At 43.3% G+C, this 12385-nt stretch overlaps 2 protein-coding genes across 3 annotated transcripts; one reads left to right on the top strand and one right to left on the bottom strand.

The window, feature by feature from the left end:
* Positions 1 to 93: 93 nt before the first annotated feature.
* PRELID1 (PRELI domain containing 1) lies at positions 94 to 3083 on the bottom strand. Its single transcript, XM_015824993.1, has 5 exons — positions 2950 to 3083; positions 1521 to 1746; positions 1300 to 1413; positions 1046 to 1124; positions 94 to 425 (listed from the first exon to the last, which is right to left on the bottom strand). Exons 1-5 carry the CDS (start codon positions 3039 to 3041, stop codon positions 307 to 309), a joined length of 630 nt encoding a protein of 209 aa, XP_015680479.1. The 5' UTR covers positions 3042 to 3083; the 3' UTR covers positions 94 to 306.
* Positions 3084 to 3378: 295 nt separating this feature from the next.
* Positions 3379 to 12385, top strand: RAB24 (RAB24, member RAS oncogene family). Of its 2 annotated transcripts, none has more exons than XM_015824994.1 (9): positions 3379 to 3509; positions 4039 to 4254; positions 5657 to 5725; positions 5977 to 6055; positions 9801 to 9868; positions 10406 to 10505; positions 10982 to 11032; positions 11441 to 11500; positions 11902 to 12385. In XM_015824994.1, the coding sequence occupies exons 2-9, from the start codon at positions 4138 to 4140 to the stop codon at positions 11967 to 11969; spliced, it is 612 nt and encodes a 203-aa protein (XP_015680480.1). In that variant the 5' UTR covers positions 3379 to 3509; positions 4039 to 4137; the 3' UTR covers positions 11970 to 12385. The 2 variants fall into 2 exon arrangements, with proteins under 2 accessions (XP_015680480.1, XP_015680481.1); XM_015824995.1 differs by lacking the exon at positions 3379 to 3509 and adding an exon at positions 3591 to 3801.

Here is a 12385-nt window from a genome sequence, read left to right on the forward strand (position 1 = left end):
TCATATACAAAGGCTTGCTTTTGAGTTGCATAAGAGGCAAATGTAAACAGGAAGATGAAATCATTGATGAAAAACAGATCCTGATACTGAAATAAATTGAAGTCTATGGTTTTAATGATAATTACACCTTTAAGAAAGAAGATGATTGTCAGATTTGTACAGTCTCAATAAAAAAAAACATAAAATCTACAGACATTCTGGTCAAGTCCCAAAGGAAGGGAAGCTTAAGTTAAAGTGAACCTTCCAGTATTATTATACCACCCTGTGCCAGTGGCATTCTAGTTCCGTTCAGTGGGAAAACTTTTCTCACACATACTGTTGCTTTTTTGTAGTAGCTGCCTTGCCAGCAAAGTCTTTTGCCTTCTCAGTAACTGCCAAAGCGGTCTCCTTGGCAGTTTCCACTAGTGTCTTAGATGGTGCGTCACCTGTAAAATCAATAAGCCAAAAGTCCAGGAGTAAGTAAATATATCCACTGTACCTGTAAAACTCTAGTTCTTATTTTGGAAAATATTGTATAAAATTTTTAATAGTCATTACCTATGAGGAATGATTTTATATTTTTAATACTCGTAGTCCTCAACTTACAACCATTTATTTAGTGAACAAAGTTACAATGGCCCTGAAAAGAGTGACTTATGACAGTTTTTCACACTTTATGATTGTTGCAGCATCCCGATGATCATGTGATCAAAATCCAGATGCTTGGCAACTGGCTCATATTTATGACAGTTGTAATATCCTGGTGTCGTGATATTTTTTTTGCAACCTTCTGACAAGCAAACTCAATGGGGGAAACCACATTCACTTATAACTGTGTTAATAACTTTATAACTGCAGTGAGTCACTTAACGGTGGCAAGCAAAGTTGTAAAATGGGATATAACTGTCTCACTTAGCAACAGAAATTCTGGGCTCAATTGTAGTTATAAGTTGAGGACTACCTGTGGTACCTAGAACAAGTCCAAGAAAGCAATTAAGAGTGCTAATTCTACAATCTACATTTTATATACTGCATTTTTATTAGTTGCTATTAAAGGTGTACCCACCTTGCATTTTGGCCAGCACATATTCAAAACCTTTGGTAGTCTTGGTCACATTGCTCTTGAATCTAGCCAAGCCAAATTCCTAAAACAAGAGAACAGCCAGTTGAGCAAGAAACAAAGAGATAAAAATAATCTATTTATTAGGAGAGATTAAACATTGAGTAATCATCCTGTTTTTTCAGCTACATACCAGTAGTCCCAGATTGCTTCTTACAGGTTGTCTCTATCATGCATATACAGATCTGTAGCTCCCTTACCTGGATAGCACGAGAAACGCCAAAGAGACGGGAAGAGACCCAGGCTTCCCGTTTGACTTCTGTCCAGCTACTGTTTTCTGGGTTCTCTTTGTAAACACATCGCTCCTCCACTACCTGCAGGAAAGACAACATTCCAAAATAACAATCACTTCCCCAAGCCTTTTGAATCATTTTATCTTGCCGTAGTGGCTGCAGATAAATATAAAACATTTTACTCTTACCATAAGACGTGCATGATTAATATTCCAGGTGAATGTGGTCATGGTTCGATTCTGTAGGTCCACAATGGAATCTTCTAGGATATAGACATGGCGGCCAACATTAGATGGAAAGAAGTGCTCTGCCCAGCGGGGCATCCGGTTGGTTTTGGTTAGGAGCCTCCTGGAAAGCAGTTTCTGATCATCAGTCACCTCTCGGTGCAAGATATCTTCCGTTAGGACATGCTTGCTGGGCAAAACAAAAAGACAAAAAAGAATTTAAGACACTACCCTATGTTATGCAACTGTAATTAAATAGCAGCAGAACACTCCCTACTTATCTAGTGACACAATTCAGTAGAGTCAGATAATACTATTTCTAACTTTGCTACCCTATTTCCACATCTAGAATCTATTGTCAAAAGCACACCTGTCCTAATTGGGAAGGAGAGAGAAATGGAGCAGCATCACTTTCAGGTTTACTTTTGACAGAATTATAATTCTACCAGCATGCATTTATTTTGTTATTTCGGAATGCAATGGGCAAGAGAAGTGATCTCATGTTTAACTACTAGGTAGATCACCTTTTAATTATTTCAGCCAAATATATATGTTAAAGTGTGTGTATGTGGGGGGGAAGTAAGTTAAGTACAATGACCAAGATTAACCTTTTAGTTAATGAGATCAGGATAAAAGAGGCTTTTCCTACTGGCTTGAGAAGATAAGCAGTTGTTAACTTTCCTCAGGAGTATTATTCTACATTATTGGAGCATTTCCCGAGAGGGGCTCATTTTGAAAACGGTTTCTTCTAGCGCTAGTTAATCCAAGTTAAACCATTATTATTGATCATTCTTTTCCCACAGGAATTTTTGGATTTCTAAGCACAGCAGCTAAGAACCACCCCCCCAACTTCCTATTATTTCAAGCTTCCAATCGCAGTAGCAAAGCTCTCTTTAATCCCCGGAAGACGACGCTCGAGCAGCCAACAAACCAGCTCAGCACCGCTCGCTCCCTTCCTCCCTCTAGTGGGTTGAGAGGGTCGCACACCGGCCTTCGCCACTAGGAAAAAGGAGGCTTCGGCTTTTACAATCACTCCCTCCACTTCATCCATCAGCTGCCCGGGGCTTCAGGTTTAGCCCTGGGCGGAATTCCAGGGCGGCGCAGAGCTCCCCAGATCTCGACCGCAGCCGGGGCCCCACGTACTTACTCAGGAAGTAATCACAAAGCAGCTGGGCGGTTTTTCAATAGCAAGTGGGATGAATTAAGACGAGGTTTCCAAACGGCAGCCCTTTCCATATTGCCTCTTTCCATATTGCTCCGCGTAACTAGAGTTCCCTCCTCCCCCCCCCCCACAATCTCTCTTGAGCCCCCCGCCAGGAGACACGGAGGGAGCCGCCCCGCCACCGAGTGCGAAGCGGCGAAGAGTCCATTCCCGCGCGCGCGCTCCCCTGACCTGTAAGGGTTCGGGTAGCGCTGCCAAAAGGCGGTGAAGACTTGGTCCCAAGGCCCTTTCAGGACGCTCAGGGTCAGGAAGTACTTCCCCATCAGCTCCGCGGTCACCGATCCTGCGGGAGACGCAGAGGAGGAAGGAGCCGGCGCGGGAGTGGGGGGGGGGGCGGGCGGTCACCCGGCTCGCCTTGCTCCGACCCGGCTCACGGTCTCCCGCCGTCCCGTCCCCGCAACGCGGGCAGCGCTAAAGATGGCGGCAGGAGCAGCAGCTGCAGGCGCACCGCCGCCGCCGCCGCCATGCAGAAACAGGAGCGCCGCAACGACTTCCGTGGGGCGACGCCAGCGCTTCTTCCGCCGCGGCCTCCTCCCCGCCTGCTTTCAGCCCAAGCCCCGCCCTCGCTCAGAGCGCGCTTCCGCTCCCGGCGGGAAGCTCCTCCCCTTTCCCCGGGTATGTCCGGGGAAACTGCTCGGCCGAGGCGGCCCGGAAGGAAGCCGCTGGGTCGCTTCTCCTCGCTTCGTCTCCAGTAGAGGGTGGCCGGCCGCTTCCAGCGACATGAGGCCGGGGTGAGTATCGTGCAGCGTCTCCCTCGGTAGTTGCCGGCCTCGTTCAGCGCTGCTGCCCATGCTCGGGTCCTTGGGAAAGTGGTGCGGACCCGGCGCTCCGACGAAACGCTGAACGCAGCGGGCAACCCATCCTCGAATCCAAGTTAAGATCTTCCTGCTCGCGCCGCTGCTTCCCCGAGTCGATCCCTGCCTCTCGAGCTGCTGATGTTAGCGACTAATATTAGGCGAAGTCTCTGAATTGGAAGGCTAAAAAAGCTTGTGCTTCTGGGTCTGGTGACTTGTCTTCTCACAGGTACCGGTAGGAGTGTTAAATAGCGTGCTGTTGGGGTGCGAAAGGGGGCGATGGGTCTCTTGATCCAAGGCTCCGTCACTCTTGGCGGCCAAATGCGGCTTGCAGAAGGAGCAGAAGAGAAGGATGCCCTAGCTCAGTGTTTCTCAACCTTGACCATTTTAAGGCATGTGGCGGGGAGGGAGAGGAGATCTTGATGCTGCTCCCCAATCACTGCACTTTCTCCTCTCCTTGCTTCAGGTGAACTTGCCCAGCTGAGCTGCACCTCTTTGGCTGCTCCACCTGACTTGAGTTGGGGGAGCTCTCTGAAGGGCAACACTCGGCTGCGAGGGCAGGAGAATGAGCGGGCAACGCGTGGATGCCAAAGTTGTGATGCTGGGCAAAGAGTATGTGGGCAAGACCAGCTTGGTGGAGCGATATGTTCACAACCGTTTCCTTGTAGGACCTTATCAAAATGTGAGTTTTGTCTTTTTTTGTGTGTGTGTTGAAAGTTTTTTCCGTTCAATTGGACTGAGTCCTTCACAATTCCAGCCATTTCTTCCCCCAAATTTCACTCCATTTGGATTCTCAGGCCTGATTTTATTTTAACATTATAAGCAACATCTAATCAATATTAGCTGATTGCTAATATTAGATTGCTAATAATCTAATATTAATAGCTAAGCAGGGTTGGTCTTGATTGACATTCAGGTAAGAAATTGCCACTTGGAATCTCAGGGCCATTGGCTAGATTGGGAAGTCCCCAAACATCCAGGAGGAAAGTCATTTTGCTAAATGCTGCCAAGAGCTCCTTTTTTATTTACAGAGTTGAGTTTCCTTGGTGCAGTCACTTAATTGAAATAGTTTATTTCTTAAGATCAGACTAGCCCCTCTGTTGCTGAGTGTTGAGAGCTATAAAACATAGTTTTTAAAGAAAGTCCTGAGAAAGGGGATCTGGTACAAGTTGAAAGTTCCACTCTGGGTTGGGCCTGGACATTATTGTTCCTGGTGATCTTTTTTCTATTCTTCTATTCTATTATAGAACTACTATTATAGTTTTATTGGATTTCAGAAGTAGAGAGTGAATAAATAGATAAATGACAGCCCCGTGGGTCTAGTCATCAGAATTTGAATTTGAAAGGGTTTTTACGTTACTAATTGTGAAATGGGGAGTGGTTGATAAACTGAAGTGAAACTATTTCAAAAAGGAGCCATTTTAATTGGCGGCAGAGAAGTCTACTTTCAGTTTAAGGGAGCTTTGCAAATGATTTCTGAGAAGTTACTGATTCTCAAAAATATAGTGTCTTGTCTGCCAGCGTGTGTTTTACTTAGTAGCGCACACTTAGTAGAGAAAATGTTAAAACAGTTGTTTTTCTTGTTTATAAATCATTTCTGTCAGTCTCTTGGATATGATGTGCCTCTAAAAGTAGTCTTTGATTTATGACCAGTGGTTTAATGACTATTTGAAGTTAAGATAGACTTCCCCAGAGCTACTTAGGAGGTGGCTTTCCCACCCCACCTCCCATCAATATGATCACATTTTGGGTGCTTGGCAAGCAGCTCACCTTTATGGCCTTTGCAACATCCCACAGTCACGTGACTGCAATTACAACATTTTTCTGGCTTCTGGTGTTTACTTCTGGTTTCCAAGACAAAAAAGCCCATTGGGTGAAATAGATTTGCTTGGCAACCACCACAAAAAAAAATGTATTTAAAAAATGGATCCATTCACACGATGCCTTAACTTATGATCGCAACAATTAACAGCTGTAATTCTGGGGTCAATTACAGTTGTAACTTGAGGACTACCTGTACAGTTGCTTTCCAAAAGCAAATGGGGATACTATAGCTGTGTTCACATCTACCTTTGTTATTTTAGACAATAGGTGCTGCATTCGTGGCTAAAGTGATGCCAGTGGGCGGCCGCACAGTAACTTTGGGTATCTGGGTAAGTCACAGTTGAAATAAAAGATATATGGGCTATGCACAGTAAACAATAAAACAGAAGAGCACTTATGGAACTGATGTTATACAAGGTGATGAAGGACATTTTGTATAAAGAGAAAGTTTATACTGTCACAACACTGACAGTAGGTATATTTAATCAATATTTGCATTGCATTATGCATAGTACTATGTAAAGTAGAGCCATACTTTCCCACTAAGTGGAAATCCATTTTCTCCATTACCTTTCTCTAGGATACAGCTGGCTCAGAGAGGTATGAAGCTATGAGTCGAATATACTATCGTGGAGCAAAAGCTGCCATTGTATGTTATGGTAAGCATTCATTTGCATGTTGGTTCGGGCAGATTTCTCAAACTAAGCTGACCATCTTAGCTTGGAATAGTGGGAAGGTGCAATTAGAAGGTGTCAAGTTGGAAAAGGCAGTTTTGTTGTATTGCTCAGACACTGACTGCTACTTTCATCTAGCTCCCACATCCCATGTTGCCACTTGAAGTCATTTTACCCTGAAATATCTTGTAATCACCTCTAGCTAAAATCTATTGCTACAAAGGCTAGAAAAGAAGGAAGAGCTACATTTATAATACAGCTGGGTTTGAGGGCTATTTTGCTGTTCAATCACCCAGCAATCATAATTGAGCTGCTTGACAGCAAATGTTATATACTTAAAGCTAATACAGCATTGTGAGACTTGTCCTGGTCAGGAAATATTATCAGTGGGGAAAATCTTATTTTTTTTCTAATCAAACAATTTCATATACAGTATTGCTTAAAAGTTTGTGAAACGTTTTGAATTTTCAATATTTCCGCATAAGTAGGACCTAAAATACCTGTTATCCGCAAAAGTCCTCAAACTAGATAAAGAGAGCCGAATTAAATAAGTTATACAGGTAGTCGTCACTTAATGACTGCTTTGTTCAGCAACCAAACTTATGGCACTGAAAAAGTAAATTTATGACTGGTCTTCAAACTTATGGCCATTGCAATGTCTGCAGCATCCTCACAGTCATGCAGTTAAGATTTGGACACTTCATAACTGGTGGGTATTGCCTCTGTCATGGCCCCATTGGATCCCGATTCGGAGGAGGAGGAGGAGGAGTTGGAATCAGGACTGTCCGACAGGGATGGCACAGCTCCCCTGGAATGTTCAGAGAGGTCAGCGGCTGAGGACAGAATAACAGTTGGAAGGGACCTTGGAGGTCTTCTAGTCCAGCCCCCTGCTCAGGCAGGAAACCCTATACCATTTCAGACAAATGGTTATCCAATCTCTTCTTAAAAACTTCCAGTGTTGGAGCATTCACCGCTTCTGGAGACAAGTTGTTCCACTGGTTAATTGTTCTAACTGTCAGGAAGTTTCTCCTTAGTTCTAGATTGCATCTCTCCTTGATTAGTTTCCATCCATCATGCTGTCCTAGGCCCCTCAACCAGATGGGGAGCTGCCTGCCCTCACAGACACAAGGGAGGATCTGCTGCAGACATGTGGTGGTGTTGAGAGGCAGCAGATCCCCTCTGATGAGGAACAGCTGCCTCCCCCACTCAATCTGAGGGCATGGAGAGTAGAGCGGAGGCAAGCTCAGAGGAGGTATGTGAGGCCACTCCCGAGAAGGTCTCCCTGTCCCTCCTCACAAGGAATACCTGCCTTGGGTTGACTTAAGCAGAGGTTGGGGGAGGTTGTCTTTGTCAGGAACAATTGTTTTGCTTTGATATGCACTTCCCTGGCTTTGGAAAAACACTTCCTTGTACCATGTTTCTGCCTGTGGAATTCGACCCTTGCTTGTGGACTCGCCCTTGCCCTGCGGAGCTGGAATCTTGTGTACGACTTAGGGACCATGCTTGGGGGACTGGTACCTTGTTTTTGGACTTCCTTTCTGTCTTTGCGATTTGGCTCTGGTGATTATTTGCTTTATTTGTGGAACTGTGGATGGCTGCCTTCAGGGAAGTTTGGGGTGGAGCTTTACTGGCCGTTGCAGGGACATTTGTTGTGGAATTAGCAGAGCAATAAAGGACTCTATGGAAGCCTGTCTCTGCCTAGTCCGGGAGTCTCCAACCTATGGGCTACGGACCTTTACTGGGCTGTGGCCTATTGGCCATCGGGCCCTGGGAATGGCTGATGAGTGTGCACACATGTGCGCACACCCCTCACTCATGCTAGTGCCACTGCTCAGGCGCTAGTGGCCATTTGTGCAGGTGCCAGTGCAGGCACTGCGGGTGCACATGGCCCACTTGCGCATGCCTGCAGGCACTGGTGCCCCTGCCATGTGCATGCCTGTTTGCGCATGGGTGCACGTGCGCACATTTCCCTGCTCCTCCTTTCCCTCCAGGCCGCCAACCCGGAAAGGTTGGGGAGCTCTGGCCTAGGCAACCTGGGTCAGAACAGTCTCAGGGTCACATGATCCCTATTTGTGAGCTTCGATGCTGGCTTCCAACAACTCAGTGGGGAAGCTGGTATGAGCCACAAGTGACATCAGTGACTGCAGATGATTTGCTTAATGACTGCAGCAGAATTGACATGAGTCTTGAGTCTGGTCACATGATGTTTCACTTGATTGCATTGCTTAGCACCAGAGTTGCTGGTCCCAATTACAGTTGTGAAGTAAGGACAATCTGTACTAGCTCATTGATTTATTAAAGAAAATTATCGAAAGCTACATATTTCTGTTTTGTACAACTATGTGAACCTTTAGGATTATCAGTTTAGGGAACTTAAGAGTCAGATGGTTCAATCAGTGGGCTGGTAATTTGGTGTGAATGTGGGAGGTCCTACCTTATTTAAAGAACAGAATTTGGATATTCACTCTCAAAGTCTGATCTTCACATTATAGGAATGAGGAAGTCTGTCATGGTTTGACAAATAGAGATTTCTGAAAACTTCTGAAAGCTGTTCTGTAAGGAGGAAGCTGTTCTGTAAGGGCTAAAATTCCTTTAAGGTCATGTGCAGGACCGATCAATAGTTATTGGAAATATTTAGTTGCAGTTACTGCTGCTCAAGGAGAGCTCATTAGTTGTTGTGGTTCCTCGCCAGCCAGTGGATCCGGCAGCTGAGTCTGAGGAATAAGATGAGGAGGAGGGGCCTGGAGTGACATTAGAGTCAGAGGAAGGCTCTGAGGAGCTCCAAGACTTACAGTCGGACGAGGAGCCTGGCCCCTCTACTTGCGTGCAGGCTGAGACACAGCTGTACTGGGAGCCTGAGTTGAACAGTGATGAAGAACAGTTGGGACAAATCCCGGATGCACAAATGCGCAGGAAAGAGAAGCAAGTAGGTCAGAGGAATAGGTCAAAGGCAAAGGAGAAGGCATTAGGAAGCCACGCCTTGGCTGAATTATAAAAGGGAAGGTGTGGGAGGTGCTGGTTGCCAAAGGCAACCGTTCGTGTTGAGGATCGAGTTTCTGTGGACTGTGTTTTTTTGCCCTGGACATTGACTCAGGTCTGTGAGAATAAAAGGGGTTAGTTTTTTCTTGCGGTTCCTGCATGTTTCTTGGAAGAAGAGTTTCTCCTTGTGAGCATAACAAGGACTCACGTAGGCTGGGACAGAACACTAGTTACCGAAAACAAAGGTTGACTTAAGTATATTCCTTTAATTCAGTTTTTCTCAATAAGGTAAAATATTTATTTATTTATTTATTCATTCATTCATTCATTCATTCATTTGGGTTCTCTCTATTATGATGTGTGGAGAACATACCACATTTTAGGTCATACCTTTGCAGAAATACTGAAAATTCAAAAAGAACCACAAATTTTTAAGCACCACTGTGTACAGCATTGGAATTCTACTTTGGTACTCAGGTTCTGTTGTGATTTAATGAATTGGATCTCTTTGGGAGATTGAACCAATGAAAATGACAGGTATCCGAAAACCTTGCTTAATATGCACATAAAGTAGCCCAAATGACTGTAGTGTCAGGGCAACATTAGTTTTATTAAGAGACCTTGAAGAAGATATTTGTACTTTCTCAACTGAATTGCTCTTTCTAGTTTCTTGACATAGTTTGCTTATGTAGGGATGAATGGAACTGCTTTATTTAATTCCAGGGTGTCCTGACTCTTCCTCTTTCCACAGATCTCACTGACAGAAGCAGTTTCCAGAGAGCAAAATTCTGGGTGAATGAACTACAGAACTTTGAGGAAGTACGTTGATGTCTATTTATAGGCAGAGAAAATGGTGTACTTGGCTTTTCCGGGACAACATCAAAAAATTGTGGGAGGATATTTATGGGATCCTTTTTATAATATTTGGATTATGGTTGTTTGAATGGTTCAGATTTTCTGTTTATTGTTTTTCTGCTTAAATTAATAACCCTTGTAGAGTTCTTCTGGAATGGGATAGCATGTAAAAATACTGTTAGTTTTTAAAGAGAATAAACTCCCTCACCCCATACAAGATGCTGATGTAGGCACTGATGTAGGCAATTGAGACACTGGAAGTATATTTTGGGAAGCTTGGCTTGGTCATTATGTTTATCTAATTTATCTCCCGGTGTTTGCTAAGTTCAAAATTGCTTTTGGAGATCATCTGAGATGTTTCTAGTCAAAATACTAAACAGAATGAAGATTAATTAGCTTTCACAGTATAAATAGGAGCTCGCTAGTGATTCCTATGAGGAGCAAAGCGTCAATGGACACCTCATATGTTGAAAACATTTGCCTTGTTTTCTTTCTTTGTAGAACTGCAGGATCTATTTGTGTGGCACCAAAAGTGATTTGCTGGAAGAGGATAAGAGAAGACGGGAAATTGACTTCCATGATGTACAGGACTATGCAGACGGTGTGTTTTTGTCTTCTTCTATCATATATCAGGGTTCTTCTTGTAGCTGTAAGTCATTCGGAGGAGGTGCAAATGTTCCATTGGCTGTGTCCTTGGAAAGGCAAACCGTGTTTATTCATTGGTTGAAATTCCTCGTGAAAGTGACATTGCTTACAATTTCTTAGTCTTGAGAAGTGGGCAAACAGTTCTACTGTCTTCTAAAACAGAAGTTTAAGGTTTGCAATTATGTGAGGTGTTGTCCTTTAGGGAAAATAATTTGCCTCCACCTTTATGGAGCAATGTCATTGGCTGGAATATTCATGTTTGTTGAAGTGGGGGTGGGGGAGGAGGGAAAATGATCTGATTGCAAAATGGTTGTAAGTTGTATGGAGAGTTTGAGGGTTGGAATAGCTGATATATTATCAGTTACTAACGTTTGAGGAAAGTTCTAGTACTAAGCAAAACATTTATTCTTTCCTTCTGACACATCATTCCAGAGATCAAAGCTGAGCTGTTTGAAACCTCAAGTAAGACTGGACAGAATGTTGGTATGTATCTTGTATGTATCTCGGTATGTATGCTAAACATGTCTGGCATAACCTAATTCCAGAATAGGTGGAGTGTTGAATCATGTTCTTTCCCCTATTTTTTTCTCCTAGTGTTGGAGATAGGATAGTGTGAATGGACTTATTTTATCTTTTCTTAATGAGAAAAGTCAAAGCAATTATTTTTACCTTCTCTTTAGCTAGAACCACAATATAATTCTAGGCAGATCAGTCCAGAGACAAGTTGTACTTAGCTAAAGAATTAATTATCCCACTGAGAGTATACAAGTAGACAGACTAAAAGGGTAACATTTTTGGCTGCCTCAGCAGTTTATCAAAGGTATTTTCATTCTTTTTTGTATTTTGAGTGATTCATTGCTCTTTGTGACTTTAATATCTCTACTTTTTAAGATGAGCTTTTCCAGAAGGTGGCTGAAGATTATGTACAGTTTGCTGCCTTTGAGTTAACAGGTGAGTTGCTGAACCAGGTGTGTACTGAGCACCTATATCCACTTCTAAAATAATTTGTTGTATTCCTGGATTAAGACATATCCAGCATATTATTCCCTGTAAAACTGAGACTTGGAGACACTTAACTGAATTAGGAGAATAGTTATGAATGTGTCCCGAGAAGTATGGAAGGCAGAAGAATCGATGAGTATCTTTTCCAAATACACACTCCTGTCTTATCAGTAACAGGGAGGATTGGGAATGATGACCAGAGGAAAGGTGTTAGCTCTTATTATTCCTTACACACATTTAAGTGAATTGTGACTGCCAAATTCTTCCACAGAAATTTTAATGGAGCCTTAACCTTAATTTGTTTCAAATCTGTACAACTTTTGTAACCTATGCGTGTGCTTTATTTTCAGAGGAAAAAGGAGTTGATCTGAATCAAAAGAGCACTACCACCTATTTTTACAGCTGTTGTCATCACTGAATTTTTTATTTTGCCAAAAGTAACATTCTTCACCAGAGACAGCAATTCATGCTTTTTCTGGTGGGTCACATCTTCTACTTGCTAGTTGGAATGCCTTGCCCTTTGGATATGTAGAACATTATTTGTTGGCTGCTATCCAAGGAAACAGGAGAGAAGTAGATCAAAGATATGAATATGCTGCAAAATGTGCTGCCTTGTTGAGTGGAAGACTTGATTGCCTTGTGCTCCCTTCCCAGCAGAGATTGACTAAATTATTGAACTGTGTCACGAATTGTTATTTTTCATCACTATGCACAAGAGACCTTATGCTGACGGGTTGTTTCTGCTATTTTGAAGATGTTGCCTGATTCTTATTTAAATGGCTTTCAATAAGTTATCTACATGTAAATAAAAGGCAGTGTGGTCTTGTGCTGTTG

The sequence above is a fragment of the Protobothrops mucrosquamatus genome, unplaced genomic scaffold, assembly GCF_001527695.2.
Source record: "Protobothrops mucrosquamatus isolate PMUCROS unplaced genomic scaffold, P.Mucros_1.0 scaffold2443, whole genome shotgun sequence".
Classification (NCBI taxonomy): Eukaryota; Metazoa; Chordata; class Lepidosauria; order Squamata; family Viperidae; genus Protobothrops; species Protobothrops mucrosquamatus.